Source organism: Equus przewalskii, chromosome 1 (genome assembly GCF_037783145.1).
Source record: "Equus przewalskii isolate Varuska chromosome 1, EquPr2, whole genome shotgun sequence".
NCBI lineage: Eukaryota > Metazoa > Chordata > Mammalia > Perissodactyla > Equidae > Equus > Equus przewalskii.
The window spans coordinates 124,907,666-124,923,864 of record NC_091831.1 but is presented as its reverse complement, the minus strand read 5'-3'; the positions used below and the strand labels follow the sequence as shown (position 1 = coordinate 124,923,864).

The following is a 16,199-nucleotide window of genomic DNA, read 5'->3' as shown; positions in this document are numbered from 1 at the left end:
TGGGAGGCTCGACGTGACCTCTTCCAAGGGCAGGTCTGGAGACGCCTTAGCTTGGCCCCCCAACTCCTGTAGCCCCCAGACTCCTCTAAAAAGAGCCCTCCTTGCCACTCCCCCCAACTCCAGGATCCTACTGTTATGAAGGGCCAGTGGGCAGTGGCTCTCGGCCAGATGGGGCTGAGTGGGCCCTTGGGGTCTGCCCAGGACTCCTGCCTGGACCCCAGACTAGCCACTCTCTGTCCTGCTCCAAGGACCTCCCACCTTCCCAAATTCACACCCAAAGTAAGCAGCAGTCCCCAGGCAGGCTTGGCTGCATATGCCTTTATTCACACCTCTCACCACCTGTTGCTGCCAGCAGACAGGGACCGACCAGGGGCTGGGGGACCCCTAAGGGGGCTGCAGAGGGACCCCAACATGAAGGGAGAATCTGAGGCACGGGGCTCCCTGAGAACACAGGAGAGGAGGAGGGGTCCAGGGAGGGCAAGGCAGGCCGCCTGAGACCCATGAGCACAAATAGGCCAGTGCTGGCTCGAAAGGAGGCTATGGGGCCCGCAGCTGTGTGAGGAGCCCTGGCCCCAGTGCCTGGGAGAAGGTGTGAGGTGGGGGGCGTCCTGCTGGGAATGAGGCCTCCCTTTCCTAGGAGCAGCGCCACTGGCAACAAGCAGGAGATTCAGGCTGAGACAAGGCCAACTGGAGAGACCTTCGGGACGCGCCCCCCCTCCCCCTGCCGACCCTAGAATGCGGCTCTGGGAACGGTGCAAGTGTTTGAGAACTCTGCTTCAGCTGTGGCTCAGAAACCTGCAGGCAGGCCGATGCAAGGCGGTGCCACAGTTCTCCCGGAGGGAGAGGAGCTGACAGAGCTCCTGGCAGAGGGAGATGGCTGGAGAGCAACCACCGCCAGACCCCACGATCAGCTGGTGGTTAGGGCACGGGGTGGCCTCTGGCTCCCCGGGGTGAGGGTGGTCCAACACCCCATGGGGGCTGAGGTTGCGTGAGGGTTTTGGGTGCACATCTCTCTCCCAGGGAAGGAGAGAGCAGTGACAAGATAGCACTACTTGTCCATCCCAGAGCTGCCCCAAGAAGAGACTGAGACCAACCCACGGATCCACTTTGGGACCAAGGGCCCATCTAGTGCAACTGAGGCCCAGAGAGGGGCCACGCTTTGCTCAAGAATACACATAACGGTGCCGTAACCTAGGTAATCTAGCCTTCAGGGTCAGGGCAGGTCTGAGGGGCCAGCCACGTGGTGGGTGACATGCCGAGTCCCCTCCCAGCTTCTGCCCCACCCAGGCCTCTCCTGCACGGCTACCAGAAGACATCCCAGGAACAAGAGACCGGCCCTGAACAGTGGGAGGGAGAGGGCCCCACCTCCAGTCAGGTGCACAGCGGGGCAGGGCCCAGATCTTGGCCTGGACACACTGCCGAAAACTAAAGCCCACCCTGAAAAGATCCAGACCAAAGAGAAACTGCACCAGAACAGTCGAGTCTCGTGGTGAGGCACTCCACACACACACAGACACACCTATCCATGTGCACCATGCACTCACCCATGTTCTCAGTCATGGATTGCACATGTCAGTGGACACAGACACACGCACGCACACGCATTCTCAGATGCCCTCTGTGGTCCATCTCCGGCCCGGCAGAGCACCAGTGGCTGGTGCCAGGGACTCAGTGTCGGCTGCTGACGTGGAGGGTGTAGAAGGCCCAGGGCTCAGGGACGTAGATGACACCGGGGTACTTTTTCCTGAGTACAGGGTCATTCCACAGCCAGGCAACCCAGAGGGCCACAAGCAGGAGGGTGAGGGCAAAGGAGTAGAAGAGGAAGAGGCCGTTGCTGTCTAGGAAGAGGCGCTTGCGCTTCTGGTGCAGGACCAGGGCCAGCATGGCGAAGAAGGTGAAGATGAAGAGGATGAAGATCTGGCCCTCGGTGACCAGGTACCTGAAAAGGCCAGTGGGTGAGGGGAGGTAGATGCCATGACAGCCACATCCTGCCCAGCATCCCTCCCTCTACCCAAGTACCAGGCTGCCCTCCCAGTCAGTCAGAACGGCTCATCTAATGGCAGGGCGCAGGGATACACACCACTCTGAGCCACAGCCCATATGCAGCTGTGTTAAATGTGTTGAGTTTGTTGCTAATATTTAAATTACACATTACCTGAAAATGTGGATTTCTGGTTTCTCTGGTCACATTAGGCTTGTATTCCCGCATGACAACAACCAATTAGAGGAGAATGCAGCTGCCCCCTTTAGAGAGAGCATTGTTCTACAGTTTGCCACAGTCCCCACCATTCCCTGTTGCCTCGCTTGGTACCTGCTTGATGCATTTCTTTTACCAGCTTGGTTCCTATAGGCATTTGAGTTTGGGAATGCAGTTGCAATTTATGGGGGTTGTCATTGCTGTCTCCTTGAAGGGTGGGACACAGTCTCAGATCTCCCAGGGTTCCCTGCAGTTCCTAAGGCTGTACCTAGCACATGGCCAGGAACTCAGTAACACTTGTTGGAGGGCTTCTGGGAGGTTATCTGGTCCACTCCCCTGCCTCTAGAGAGAACCACAATGCTGACCCGTTCTACTCAAGGAACTACAGCTCTGCAACTTAGTGGCTGTGTGACCTTGGGGAATTTACATGACATCTCAGAGCCTCTGTGTTCTTAATATAAAGGGGCATAAATGGCACTATTTCCCAAGATTACAGACAAGAGCTGTATACAACTCTTACTTGGAAAAACATATTGTTCAACAAATGGTTGCTGCTCCGACTGTAGCTATCACTGCGCAAACACGTTGCGGGTGAGAACTGGCTAGGAAGCTTTTTCCATGTCTGACCTCTTTCCCTCTTGCTGTAGTTGCCACCTGTTCCTTTTAATCCTGTCCTCAGGGGCCATCAGACTCGCCCTGGTGGACCCTCTCAGCAGTCAGGGGACAGACCCTGCATGTGGGCGGGAGCTGGCCCCAGGAAAGGGGACCCTTTTCATTTTGACAGAGGCTTCCTATCAGAGAAGGGGCAGTCCTTCCTATGACACCCACAATCCCTGGGGGGGAGCCTGTCTCTGGAGCAAAAGTGACAGAGGAGGGGTAAGACCTGGCTGAAGCCTGGTCCTCTGTAATGGGCAGAGAGCTGGAGGGAAAAGGAGCCAGGGAATGGAAGTCCCCCCTTCTCTGTCCTTGGCGTCTCCGTGGTGCTTTACAGCTCACAAAGCCCCTCTCTCACCCTGGAGTTTCACCACCTCCTCAGAAGGAGACATTTCCCCGTTTCATCAGAAGGTCTCATCCCCATTTCAGAGGAGGAAACTGAGGCCCACGGGGCTCTACAGGGCTTGGTGTTGGGGACGGATACTCTTGGCCCCAAGGTGGCACTGGGGTTCTGAGAGGTGGGGCACAGGGCAGAGGAGTATAAGAATGGAGAGGCCACACTCAGGCCTGGCTTCCTGGTAACAGAGAGGCCACCACAAGGCACTGTCACAGTCCCTACTAGACAGAGGAGGGTGCAGGGGCCCCAAGAAGGAGCACCTCACTGGGGTCAGCCAGCAGCTCGGTGGTCAAGAGCACATTTTTACTGCCTGGCTCACTAAGAGCCCCTGCTCCTCCCCCACCCCAGGACCAATGTCCACTCACCAGTAGTACAGGCCACTGGGCACCACCAGGAGCAGGGCCGCCCCTGGCATGGAGCTCTTGGCTTTGGCTGGAGTGAAACAGCCGCTGAAGTACATGAAGAGGATGAGGAAGAAGGGGATGTACCTGCAAGAGGGAGGCCGGTGGCTCAGAGGCCCCCCAGCTGCCCCACCCCCCAGCCTCCACCCGGGCCCTCTTCTCCACGGGTCCCTGTACTGGGTCCTTGCACCATTCCATGCAGTGTCACTCCATGGTTTACAAAACGCCTTGTTTGGGTGAGGCCGCTTGTCCTGCCAGCCTGTCCCACGCTGGGGGGCCAGGGTGGGATAGCAGGGAGGCAGGAAGATGAGGCCTGCTCCCTGGGCATATGCCAATCAGGGAGCCCACAGGCTGCATGGCGGGGCCCCTCCCACACTGCCCTGGCGCCTCGCTCCGTGGCTGGGGGGGGGGGGGGGGTCTCTGCCTCCTGTACACATCCTACACGCCAGCAGCCGCAGCCCCTCACTGGCCTGGAAACAGGTGTACCCAGCAGGGCTGAGCAGGGAGAGGCCTGAGGCCCAAGTAGAAAAAAAAAAGAGAACAGCATCTGCCGGGGCCTCCAAGGAGCTCTGGGAAGCCCCCTCACTGACACACAGCCCACCGCCTTGGCCCCTTCCCACACACGCAAAATCTCATCCAAAAAGCGCCTCCCTCTCTCCTCCCCACGTACCTGCACTGTCTTTACACGCCCCTCTTTTCTCTTCTCGTGTACCATCTTGTCTCCTTACCCACCCTCCCCTCTTCCCCCCTGACGGAGCCCCCATCCCCTCCCACATCCTCTCCTGCTATTTCACTTCTCCGGGCCTTGTTCCTCCCGCAAACGCCAGGGAGAGCTGGCAAGAGGCCTGTCCAGAGACCCCCTGAGCCAGAGGATCAACTTTCCATGCCTCACAACACACCCTGGAAAGACAAGTGTAGGGTGTCTGTGACATGAGTGAGCCCACCTCTCTCAGGACCACCCAGGTCCAAGGATGGCTCTGGCACTAACTAGCTGCCAACCCACGGTCAAACCTCCTCCCTCCGGCCCCAGTTTATCCTGTGGAAAGTGAGCCCACGTGTGTGAGGTTTCCTGCAACTGCAGGGTGAAGCCGGGGGAGCCCTCGCGGGAGTTCAGAGGAGGGGGGCGCACAAAGCACCCCCAACCTGGTCCAGCGAGCCCTCCTCAGCTTCCTCCCCGCCACCATCCCGGAACCCACGGCCCGACGCGGCTGGGTCCCCTGGCGCTGCCCACCCATCACGGGGGGCGGGGTTGTTTACCGGCGCCGGCTTCCGCCTGCCCACCGCCTGCCCACCGCCTCGGTCTCCAGGCTGGCCGAGGGAGGACGGCCGCCCGCCGCCCCCTAGTGGCCGCCGCGGGTACCGCCGGCTGGGAGGAGGCGGAGGCGGCAGGGCGGGGGGCGAGCTCACAGCGCCCCCGCAGGGCAGGAGCACGCCTGCCGGCCGCTGCGCTCCACACCCAGGGACCCGAGGCTGGCGGCAGAGCTGGCCGGGCCAGGGCTCCCAGGTAGAGACCAGCTGTTACGTGCTCTTCTGGCCGAGGCTGGCCCCATCACTCACCACATGGAGTGGCCCAGGTACTCGTCGTAGTAGTAGAGCAGCTCAAAGGAATCGATCTGGGGGCGGCAGGGCATGGCCGGTTAGAGCGGGAGGCGCTCGGAGCAGTGCTGGGGCCCCCGGCCCTCCAGCCACCCTCCCCTACGCCCCGGCCTCCCCGCAACTGCCCTCCTTCCCCACCCTCAGGGTCCTGCCCTCTACTAGAGGGGGTCCAGGTGGGATCCAGTCAATGTGCCACTTTCTAATAACACACGAGTGTCCTAGCTTGGCGGGGTGGCAGGGCCCTCACCTAGCAGAATGCCTTCAGCAGAAGGTCAAGCTCAGTGATGGGCTGGGGTCATCTCTCCGGCCCCCAGGACAGGCTGTGCCCACAGCGCTTACGTGCAGTGGGGGGAGGCGGCCTCACCAGCGTCTCCGGCTTGAGATTCTTCATGATCGGGTTCTCGCGGACCGACAGGTGGTGCTGGTAGCCACTGAAGAGCAGGCGGTGGTTCACGGAGTCGCCCACCAGGTGGATGCTGGCGCCCATGATGAAGGTGATGATGCTGACGTAGATCATGGAGCGCGGCAGGGTGCGGGGGGACCGCTCGATGAGCTGAGGTCAGAGGGAGGCCTGGCAGCATGACCGCGGCATCCATCACCGTACCAGACACCTCCTGTATCCCACCCTCACTCTTGGGTGGGACGGACACCCCCAGCTGGGAAGTCACTCACAAATCAGTGGGTCCCTTTAGCAGCCCAGCCCAGCCTTCAGAGTCTCCCAGGGCCCCTGTGAGCGGAGCTCAGGCTGGGGAACAACAGCCCCTTTTCCCAGAGAGGATACAGGCTCAAAGGGCCAGCTCATTGCTCAAGGTCACACACAGGCCACGTGCTGGAGGTGACAGCCAGGCCTTCGACACAGGCATCCAGGCTCCAGGCCCCACCCTCCCATCGTCCCTCATTGTCCCCCAGTTGTGCCCTGGGAGGCTGGGCTGGCCTGCTGAAGGGCCCTCTGACTTCTGAGCGATTGGTTCACGGCAAACACAGAAAATGACAGGGATGGGCGGCTGTTTCTGAAACTAAATTATTTAACTAAAAACTCCTCTGAATTCCGAAATTATACATTTCCTACTTTTGGAGATTTGAAATGTCTTTCTAAAAACAAAATGATGGGGATAGTAGATGGCCACAGTTGTTTTAAGAGCCCTTATTGGCAAAGTGCAAAGCTGGCAGCCCTGGCTAGCTCTGTGCTCCCAGTGGCATCTCAAAGTCAGGGATCTCCAGGCCAGAGGATAGAGGTCACCCTCCATTGCTGCCATTCCTGCCACCTGGCCCCCACCTGCCTTCCCAACCGGTCCCTGACCTCTCCCTGGGTACCCCAGCCACTCCTTCTGCCTCGGCCTCCCCAGAGGTATTATGGCTTCTCAAGCATGGCCTTGTCTTCAGGTCCTTCTGCCTGAACACCTCTCCCTCCCACCCCACCCCCAGGACACCAGGCTGAGGCCCAAATCAAATGCCCCTCCTTGGGGAGGCCTTCTCCATCCCGCCTGTCCCCCAGGCCCTGATGTACCCCTCTCTCACAGCCTTCACCCCCAGAATCAGCAGGGAAAGCCCGAGGCAGGGCACTCGCCGGGCTTGGCACCAGCTCCCTGCCAGCCGGCGGAGGGAACAAGGGCAGGAGGGGACACTGTACCTTGAGCAGGAGAAAGGGCGTAATGATGTTGTAGGCCATGTGGAAGTAGTCCCCCACGCTCGGCTTGTTGAGCGGAAACCACTCGAGAGGGAACACCAGCTGGGGAGCAAGGGGAGGAATGGTGCTCACCAGGCACGGCCCGTGAGGCCCTCCACACACACTTCATTCTCTCTGTGATCTCTTGGAATCCTTTCCGCAGCCCTGGAGCGAAGGTGTTTCCAGACACACAAGCCGAGCCCCAGAGAAGATAAATGGACTTGTCCCCAGGCACAGTAGATGCCAATCCAGGGCCTACCCTGTGCCCTCTCCCTGTGGGCACTAAGTAAATGTCCCTGGGTACCAGCCTGTGAGTTGGAGGCTACCTTGGGACTCAGGTGTGCCACCAACTTCCTAGGTGACCCTGGGCAAGTCCTTCCCCTCTCTAGGCCTTGGTTCCCCCTCTGTAACACAAGAGGTGTGGTCTACATGGACCCTTAGGGATCTGGCACTCCAGGTCCTATGATGAAGACAAGATCCCCTGGCCACAGGAGGTTCGGATCCTGGGCACAGACTTACACACCACTCATCAAGCCATGCTGTGCCTGTGTCCCACAACAAAAAATAGAGGAAGATTAGCACAGATGTTAGCTCAGAGACAATCTTTCTCAAGCAAAAAGAGGAAGATGGGCAACAGATGTTAGCTAAGGGCCAATCTTCCTCACCAAAGGAAAAAAAAAATGTACTGAGGACTTATCACAAATGCTAGGCACTATTCTAGGTACTAGTTGTCACCTTGGCAAACTGTTTTCCAAAAGGGCTTTGCTAATTTGCATTATCACTAGCATGTACCCACCGCCTTCCTCGCAGCCTTGGCATAGTAGTATTTTCCTGGAGGTGAAGACTATAGGCTGACTTTGCATATTATATAAGATTCTGAGCCTCAGGTAATTTTTAGTGCCACCTGGTGAAACCATCCCCTTCCCTCTAAGGCTACTGCATGCATCAGTGTACAGTGTTGGCCTCTGTACACCTGGGAGAGCACCAAAGCCCTTCACTTGTGATAGACAGACAGAGAGATGGATGACAGAATGTGAAAAAAACTGAGTGAGGTACCACCATGCACCAAGTTGATAATTTTTGCATGTGGGTGGTAAAAATAACACTATCAACCACTGAAACTGACACCTTGTACATGCTAGTGATAATGCAAATTAGCCCTCTGTCTGGCTGGGTGATTTGGTTAAACCTGGATGTAGGATATAGGGGGCACAGTACTGACTGTTCAGGGCTACCAGTTCCCCCATGACAGTTGGGGCACAATTTGACTGTTCAGGCCCCCTAGTCTCCCCTGTTTGCTGGCAGTGCCTCACTGAGCACAGTCACAGAGCCAAAGGATCCGAGATCATCCAGGCCTATTCTTGTAGTTTACTCGTGGAGGAAGTGACTTGCCTAAGGTCGCTCAGTCAGTTACCCTCACTGCTGGTGGGGGCTCTGTCCACAGCTTCACACTCACCATGGCAATGGGGCGGCCAAAGTCCAGAACCCAGTTCTGCAGGGTGAAGTAGAACCAGAGGTCGAGGTGGAAGGGAGCCGTGCCGGCAGCCTCCTCAGCCTTGACGGAGCTGTGCCTGGGAAGAAACCAGAAGAGAGGGGTCAGCTCGTCTCTCCTCCCATGGGAACCTTCCCCCCGAGATGAGCCGCAGGGAGATCTGGGGACTTGGCAGCAGGAGGATACTTCTAGGAAAAGGATTTTGCAGGAAATATGGGGGTCTGGCCCTGCGGCCAAGGGAAGGGTGTCCTGGAAGTGGACTCCAGCTGCCCTGACCTTAGCTCCTCTGTGATTCAGGAAGGAAACTGCCAAACGGGTATAATACCAGTTGAGCTTTGTCATCGACAGAGTGAGGAGGTCAAACGGCAAACAGGATGCAAATGCAGCTGGAAAACATGAAACATGACGATGGGTGATAGTAGCTAAACTTGACTGACCATTTACTATATTCCACTATATTGCACTGCTACAGGTGTTTGCATGTATTATCTCATTTAACTCTTTTAATCCTCACAGAAACCCTTTGAGGTTGGAATATTACCCCCTTTTACAAGTAAAAAAAATCTGAGGCCCAAGATGTTAGGCACCTTGCCCAAAGTTACACAGCTAAATATAGGAACCTAGATGATTTGGCTCAGAGCTTATATTTTTTTTTAAAGATTTTTAAAATTTTTTTCCTTTTTTCTCCCCAAAGCCCCCCAGTACATAGTTGTATATTCTTCGTTGTGGGTCCTTCTAGTTGTGGCATGTGGGATGCCACCTCAGCGTGGTTTGATGAGCAGTGCCATGTCCGCGCCCAGGATTCGAACCAACGAAACAGTGGGCCACCTGCAGCAGAGTGCGCGAACTTAACCACTGGGCCACGGGGCCAGCCACCTTAGAGCTTATACTTTTAACCCAGATTCCATCATTGTGTGCAGTGACTGGTCCATGGGATAGGCATGCGACCTGAGCTGGACCAATCTGAGTCCTATAGGGAGATGTGCCTTAGAGACTATGGACCGGGATGAACAGGGCCCCGTCTCCCTTGCTTCCTGAACCATGAGGAGGTAAGAATGGGGCCGCTGGTGTCCCTTTCTCATCAATCCACAGTGAAACCTAAGAAGGAAGCCAGCAGGGATAAGCTGATGTGGGAGACACGGCCAGAAGTGGAACACCATCTGACAGTACATCTTTGGATGCCTGTCCCTCTTGCAAAGAAGTTAGCCCATCTGCTCTTCACAGAGGAGCTGAGGTTCAAGGGCCAGTGCGTGTGCCACCTCCTCCAGGAAGGCGTTTCTGATGAAGCTTTTCCCATAGCCCCGCCAGCCCCACTACAGGGAGTGCTTCATCCCTAACCCACAGGGCGGGAATTTACCCTCCTATCTAGACCCTCAAGAAGACGAGTGACATTTAAGGTTCTCTCCACTCACCCACGTCCCCATCAGAGTCCAAATCCTCCTTACAGCTTCCCTGCCACTACTTGCATACCTCCAGTGACAAGCAGCCCACTACTTGCTAAGATGATGGAGGTGTGAGTTTGATCACCCCGTTTGTGCCAAGAACAGGAGCTGTGTCACAGGGGTGCGTATTCTCCAGAGGTCTCAGCTCAGGATCTGGTTTATGCTTAGTGATTACTGGCTGGTTTAGAACAATCTCAATGACCAGTTATTCCTTCTTTTTAGTGGCAAACACTAGCTTGGAGGCACCATGAAGGTTTTCCGCTGTCAACGCTGCATAACTATCCGGATCCTTCTCAGCCAGTTCTGAGAATGGTCGACCCTGGGCTGAGGGAGCAACAGAGCCGAGGAGGCCGGCTCTTTGGGGATCGCACCATCCTTTGGTGGCAGGCAAGGCAGGTAGAATGGGCCTATCCTCACTCAACTAAGTGTTCCTGTCCCCTCTACTCAGTGCCCCCACCACTTATTGAGCACCGACTGTGTGCTGTTTTCTGAGCTTCGCCTGCACCACCTCACCTAATTGGCACAGCAACACCAGGAGGCTCCCGCCCTCCTGCTTTCCGGATGAGGATACTGCGGCTTCCAGGGGTGCAGTGCTTAGCCAGGTCCCCCGTCAAAGGAGCTGCAGCAGCGCGTCCTTTTGTGAGCCTGTTCCCCACTCCCTGCTTCTTCTGGTAAGAGACGTTTCCTTAGCCACAGGGAGGGCCGGTGACCCAGGCCAGCCCAGTGCAACTTTTGTAACTAGAGTTGGTGGAAACAACACCTTCCTTTCTGGTGCTGGGTGCTAAGGATGCAAGCCCAGGGCTGCCTGTGGCCAAGGTTCCAGCCTGGAGGGACAGCCAGGCGAGAATGAAGCAGGCCTGTAGAGAGGCTCAGGGAAAGGGAGGAGAAGCCCTGAGAATGTTCACGTCCGGATCCGGGCATCCCCACGGCAGTGGTTTGCCCACATGAGCCAGTACATTCCCTCTTGCTAAGGGTGCTGCATTTCCCACCGGCCTTCTGTCACGTGCAACCCGGGAATCTTGAATAGTATAGAATTTACACCTGGGTCTGTATGAATTCAAGACCTGTGCTCTCAATAGCTTGCTATTCTGTTTCTGATCATTATAATAAGCCAAGTGGCATATTAAGGAGATCAAGACAGAGAGAGATCAGTGTGGCCTGGAGCAATATGCGGAGGCTGCATGGAGGGGAGCCCGGAAGCAGGGATGGGTGGATTTAACGAGAGAGGAAAGCCACAGGAGAGCAGGACCAAAGGCCTGGAGGAGGAAGTGAGAAAGGCACTGCCTGGAGGTGAGACGCCCGCTCACTGGCGGAGATGGAGGGCAGGGAGGGCTGGCTGGGCCTTCGGACTGGGCAGGTACTCAGACTAACTGCGAGGACTGCTCTGGGGTAAGTCTGAGACGACTGACTGGCACAGAGGCCCCAGCTGCCCCTTCCTCTTAGTGACTATCACGGCAAGGCCTCAGAAAGCAGATGGTGATAACCTCCAGGCCTGAAGAACTTGGATGGAGGAGAATAACAGCCCTCAGTGTTTTGTTCTGGAAAGCCTCAATCTGGGCAAAGAGTAGGATGTTTGGTCCAGGGAATAAAGGCATTTTGACAGCCTGTGGAAGCACTTAGGTGTGGGTCTCTGGAAGCTGTGGATGCCTAGCGCATACTAAGAGCTCAGTAACCATATTCTCCTTCACCTCAGGAGGCACCTCGGTCAACAGGGATCCCTGTCATTGGTCCAGCCTGGCTTAGCAGGACAACAAAAATTAGGGCGGGTACAGGGCAGACACCAACTTGGGAATCAAGACTGGTCAGCATCTGACTGGTTTTCTTCTGATGGGACTCTGACCACGGCACGCAGATCTTAGAGGGTGAAGGCATCCTCTCCCCCAGTCGCTGTCCTGGGGATGAGCAGCGTCAAGCCTGTCCCAGGTTCCTGACTCCACAGACTTCACAAGCTGAGGCCCCAGCCTGGGCCAGCTCTGGGTCTCAATCATCAGAAACTGCTGCTGAGAACAATGGTAAAAGCACAATGGCAGGTAACCTGAAACAAGGATGGCCTTTTCTCTCCTCCGCAGCTTACAAGCCTACCATATGGGAAACTGATATCATGACAGTTGGGGAGCGCATGCCATACAGTTGAAATATTCAAAGCAGGCAGCAGCATCTGCAGGACTGCCTTGCAGAAAAGGAAGGTGTCTCCACCATGGTGGGGACAAGCAGGGACCCACAAATGGGGACTTCAGAGGGACTGATTTTGGTTCTATATAAAGAATGCTGAAATACCTGACATGGTGGAAAGTTTGAAAAAAAAAATGAGAAAATGAAGGCAAATAATACGAGAAAAAAAAGAAAGGCAATTAGAAACTCCAGGAAAAACAAAAGCAAATGTAACTGTTAAACATTATTTGGCTCTGTAGGGAACAATATTTACATGGCTTAACTAATAAAAACATTGTATAATGATTTTCAAAGTTTAGAATCAATCTGCAAACAAAACATGGAAGACAATTATGGCTAAAAAACAGAAGGTAAATACTGTCTACCTTGTCAATGTGAAAGACAAAATATGGATGACAGGAGTTGGGAGAAAGGGTAAGAAAAGCTAAGGGTTAGAGTAGGGGACAATATTCTCCTTTTAAAAAGGTATCAAGAGATACTGGCTACAGTTGACCAAAATAGAAATAATTGTGTATGCATATTCCCTAAGGCTATAAAGGTAACAAAGAGAAAAACTAAAAACAGTAATAAAAAGAACTATCTGGTTAAGATGGGGGGGTGGTGGGTATAAGTGAGCCAAATCATAACAGGAAGTCAGCAGGTAAACATTACCTTAGAGGCGAAAATTGTTAATCCAATAAATAGCAGTAAGCATAGCTTTTAAGAGGATGGGCTCTGAGACCGCCTGGGTTCACATCCCAGCTTTGCCACTAACCAGATCTTGAGCAAGTTACTTAACCTCTTGGGCCTCAATGTTCTCATCTGTAAAATGGGGGATAATAGTACTTCCTACCTCATTTGTAGTTGAATTGATATTATGTGCAAAAACTTAGAGCAGGGCCTGGTCCACAGAAAGTGCTACATAGTGTTTGTTATTATTATTTAGAAATATGAATTTAACTGTGGAAGAAACAGCTAAAGAAGTTAATGTGGTTGTCTCTGGTGCCTGGGAGAGGTGGAACAGAGGACTGCTGCTTTTTACTCTTAGCCCTTCTGTGCTATTTGATTTAGTCATGGGCATGTAATACTTTGATTACAATACAAAAAACTGTCAGTGGAGCAGGCACAAGCTGGAATGGGCTATCTTGAAAGGTAGTGAGCACCTTGTCATTAGAGGTCTGTAAGCAAAGCATGGATGCAGCACAGGGAATCGAGGCATCCTAGGAATTGGACAGGATGATTTTGCCTACTGTCTTGAGCAGCAATGATATTGAGAACAGGCCCAGAGGCACCCAATGAGGGGGGCAGAGACACCCTGGAAGAGAGCCAGCCCCTCATGCCACCCCCAGGCAGCATCCTGGCTGGTGGAGGGCTCATGCAGGAATAAGGATGGACATCGCTCCTCAGCAGCCAAAGTGGAACAGTAAGGGCAGAAACCGGAAGTCAGCAGCCCTAGGTTAGGCCCCGGGTCTTGCCAGTAAATGGTGTACCCTCTCTGGGCCTCAGTTTCCACATATACAAAACACAGAAAGACTGAGTAAGGTGCTGCATATGGAAGTACCACCCGTGAGATAAAGTGGTAACCATATCTGATGCCCACAGACTGTTCTAACTGGGCCACCACAGTTCAGGGCAGCCAAAGGCCCCCAACTTGAAGGGGAGCCAGAACAGAGCTGTCTCCCAGCAGCAGGAGAAAGAGCTACCCTCAGCCAAGTCCCTCAGAAGTCTCCCCTCATCCCAAATCACACCACAACTTCCTACAGTTGGGCACACCAGGGCTCAGAAACCTTCCATGGCTCCCCTGTGCCTACAGAATAAAGGCTGCATCCTTAACCTGCCACTTAGGGCAGGAACTAGGGTGAGGCAAGTGAGGCACAGAGGGCCCATTTCAGCAGACAAAGGGTCGTCCCTTGTCCGGAGGGAGCCTCTCCTTACATTCTGTACTCCAGGCTTTCACTCTAGTCCCAGCCCCCTGCCTTTATAAAGGCCTCCACAGTCAGTCCGCATCCTCCTGCCACTGTACACCCAGAAGGCCCCAGCACCGCTGCACTCCCTGCAACAGCCTTTCTTCCCTGTGTCAGCTCAAGTGCCACTTCCTCCACGAAGCCCTCCAACATGACCTCTCAGCCCCAGTGGGGCTCTGTCCCTCCAGCTGTCCCACAGCTCTTACCAGACTGTGAGCCCTTCCCGGCTCCACCTTACCCACGCCCTTAGTGCCTGGCACAGCGCTGGGCACACCAGAGATACTTAATGAATCCCTGCCCAACGCAACGGAGGTTTCTGGGCAGTAAAACGGGATGAAGGCAGAATGGAGGGAAAGATTAAAAGGTGGCTTCCGTGCCTCTTCCTCTGCCCCACCTGGCTTCGACTACCCAAGCCAGTAACTTCTTCCCCTTGCTGAGAGCAGGGAACAGCAACTGCGTGAGCAAAGCCCTTCCTCGCTGTTCCCTGGAGGGGTGCTTCCAAACTTCGCGGTCTATTCCCTTTACATTCTCGGGGGCCTCCGGGCATGAGTGCGCCTCCTGATTGACACCGGAAGGCAGGTCCTATTCAGGGTTGGAGGGGCCCCGAGAACTTGGCGGTGGCATCCGGGCTTGCAGGTGCGTTGGGGGCCCGAGTGAGCGGAGGTGGCCTCTGGGCCTGTCGCCCCACCTCGAGTTTCCTGGGTCCCCAGCGAGGTCTCCGCCTCTGAGCGGCTGTCCTAAAGCCAGCGCGGCCGCGGGACGCGGAGCCGCATTGGGCCGGGGCGCCCGCAGGAAGAGGCAGGATCGCGGAGGTGGGCTCGGCCGAGGGAGCGGCCGCAAGGGCAGCGCAGGCAAGACCGACTCCGGAGGCGCCCTCCGGCCCACCCGGACCCGCCCACCCGGCCGCCGCGCGCCCACCTGGCCTGCAGGAAGGAGGCGCCCGGCTGCGCGCCCGGGCCGCCCGCCGCTCCGGGCTGCTGCCTCTTCCGCGCCGCCGCCTCCATGCTGCCCCGCCGGCCTCGGCTCGGCTGCCCAGCGTTAGAGTCGCGCGCGCCCGGCCCGGGGCTGTGACAGAGAACCCGTGCGCGGGGGCGGGGCCGTTGCGGGAGGCGGGGACGCAGGGAGGGACCCAGGGCGCACGGGGGGCGGAGCGAGCTCAGCGACGGGGAGGAGGGGCGCGACGAGCGTGGCGTCCCGGCGGGGAGCGAGGGCGGAGGCGTGCGCGCGCAGCGCCCTGGCCGTGGAGGGCTTGCTTTGCGGAGCCGCTTGAGTTGCAGCAGGCGGGAAACTTTGGCTCGGCTGGCTGAGGGCCGGGTGTTGGTCTAGGGTCGGGGAGGGACCTGGGGAAAGACTGACCTGACCCAAAGGCTCCTCTGCGGAGGAGGCGAGGTGTCATTTTCCTGGTCTTTGGGGACCGGAAGGCTTGCCACGCGCCTTCTCTCTTCAGATGGAAGATGTCGCTTCTTAAAATGTCAACTCTGGCCTTTGACGCTAAGAATTGAATAATTGGTGGGCTAGGAGGGTAGGACCCAGAGGAGCAGCGAATTCTTTCCAAGTTGGGGGTGGGGTGGGGGTGATGCAGATTCTAGTTCTGGCTTTATCGTCCTCTTGGACTTTGTGGCTTTGGAAAAGTCACTTCCCGTCTCTCCCATTCGAACATGTATTAACTCCCTGCTGTGAGCAGCGCACTGTGCAGGCAGGAACGGATGAACCCTGCACTGGTAGGCCTTACATGGGGCCGGGGGGCGCAGCATTGGTCAGTGGTGTGATGGGGACAGTGTTGTGCCGGCAGAGACTTGGAGGGGGTCAGCCAAGGCTTCTGAAGGACGGACATCTTAGCTGTGACTTTGGACTTCAGTGCTGACAATGAAGTGTGAGCAGCAGTCCAGAGAACACAGAGGGTAAGGAAGAGGGTTCCAGGCAAAGGAAACAGCCAGCCAGGAGGCCCCGCGTCCAGAGAGACGCTGGTGTTTGGAGGGACGAAAAGATGTTCAGTGGTAGCAGCAGCGTGGAGGGAGGAAGAGCAGCAGAAGTTGACCTGGGGAAGGGACTGGTGCAGACAGGCGGCGCTGTATCCTTAGAACAATGGAAAGCAGGACAAGGGTGTTGGACAGGGGAGTGGCACCATCGTATTTGCATTTTAGACCTGGCCCCTTCGCAACTGGGGGTGGATGAGAGGAGGCAAGACTGCAGACAGGGAGGTGGGACACGTTGGGTGCCGTTGTTCTAGTGAGGCGCC

The 16,199-nt window shown here is 56.1% G+C and overlaps 1 protein-coding gene across 1 annotated transcript; it reads right to left on the bottom strand.

The window, feature by feature from the left end:
- Nucleotides 1-303: 303 nt before the first annotated feature.
- Nucleotides 304-15,059, bottom strand: CLN6 (CLN6 transmembrane ER protein). Its single transcript, XM_070622697.1, has 7 exons — nucleotides 14,879-15,059; nucleotides 8,368-8,482; nucleotides 6,876-6,974; nucleotides 5,610-5,798; nucleotides 5,207-5,262; nucleotides 3,614-3,736; nucleotides 304-1,939 (listed from the first exon to the last, which is right to left on the bottom strand). Exons 1-7 carry the CDS (start codon nucleotides 14,962-14,964, stop codon nucleotides 1,669-1,671), a joined length of 939 nt encoding a protein of 312 aa, XP_070478798.1. The 5' UTR covers nucleotides 14,965-15,059; the 3' UTR covers nucleotides 304-1,668.
- Between the last annotated feature and the right edge of the window lie 1,140 nt (nucleotides 15,060-16,199).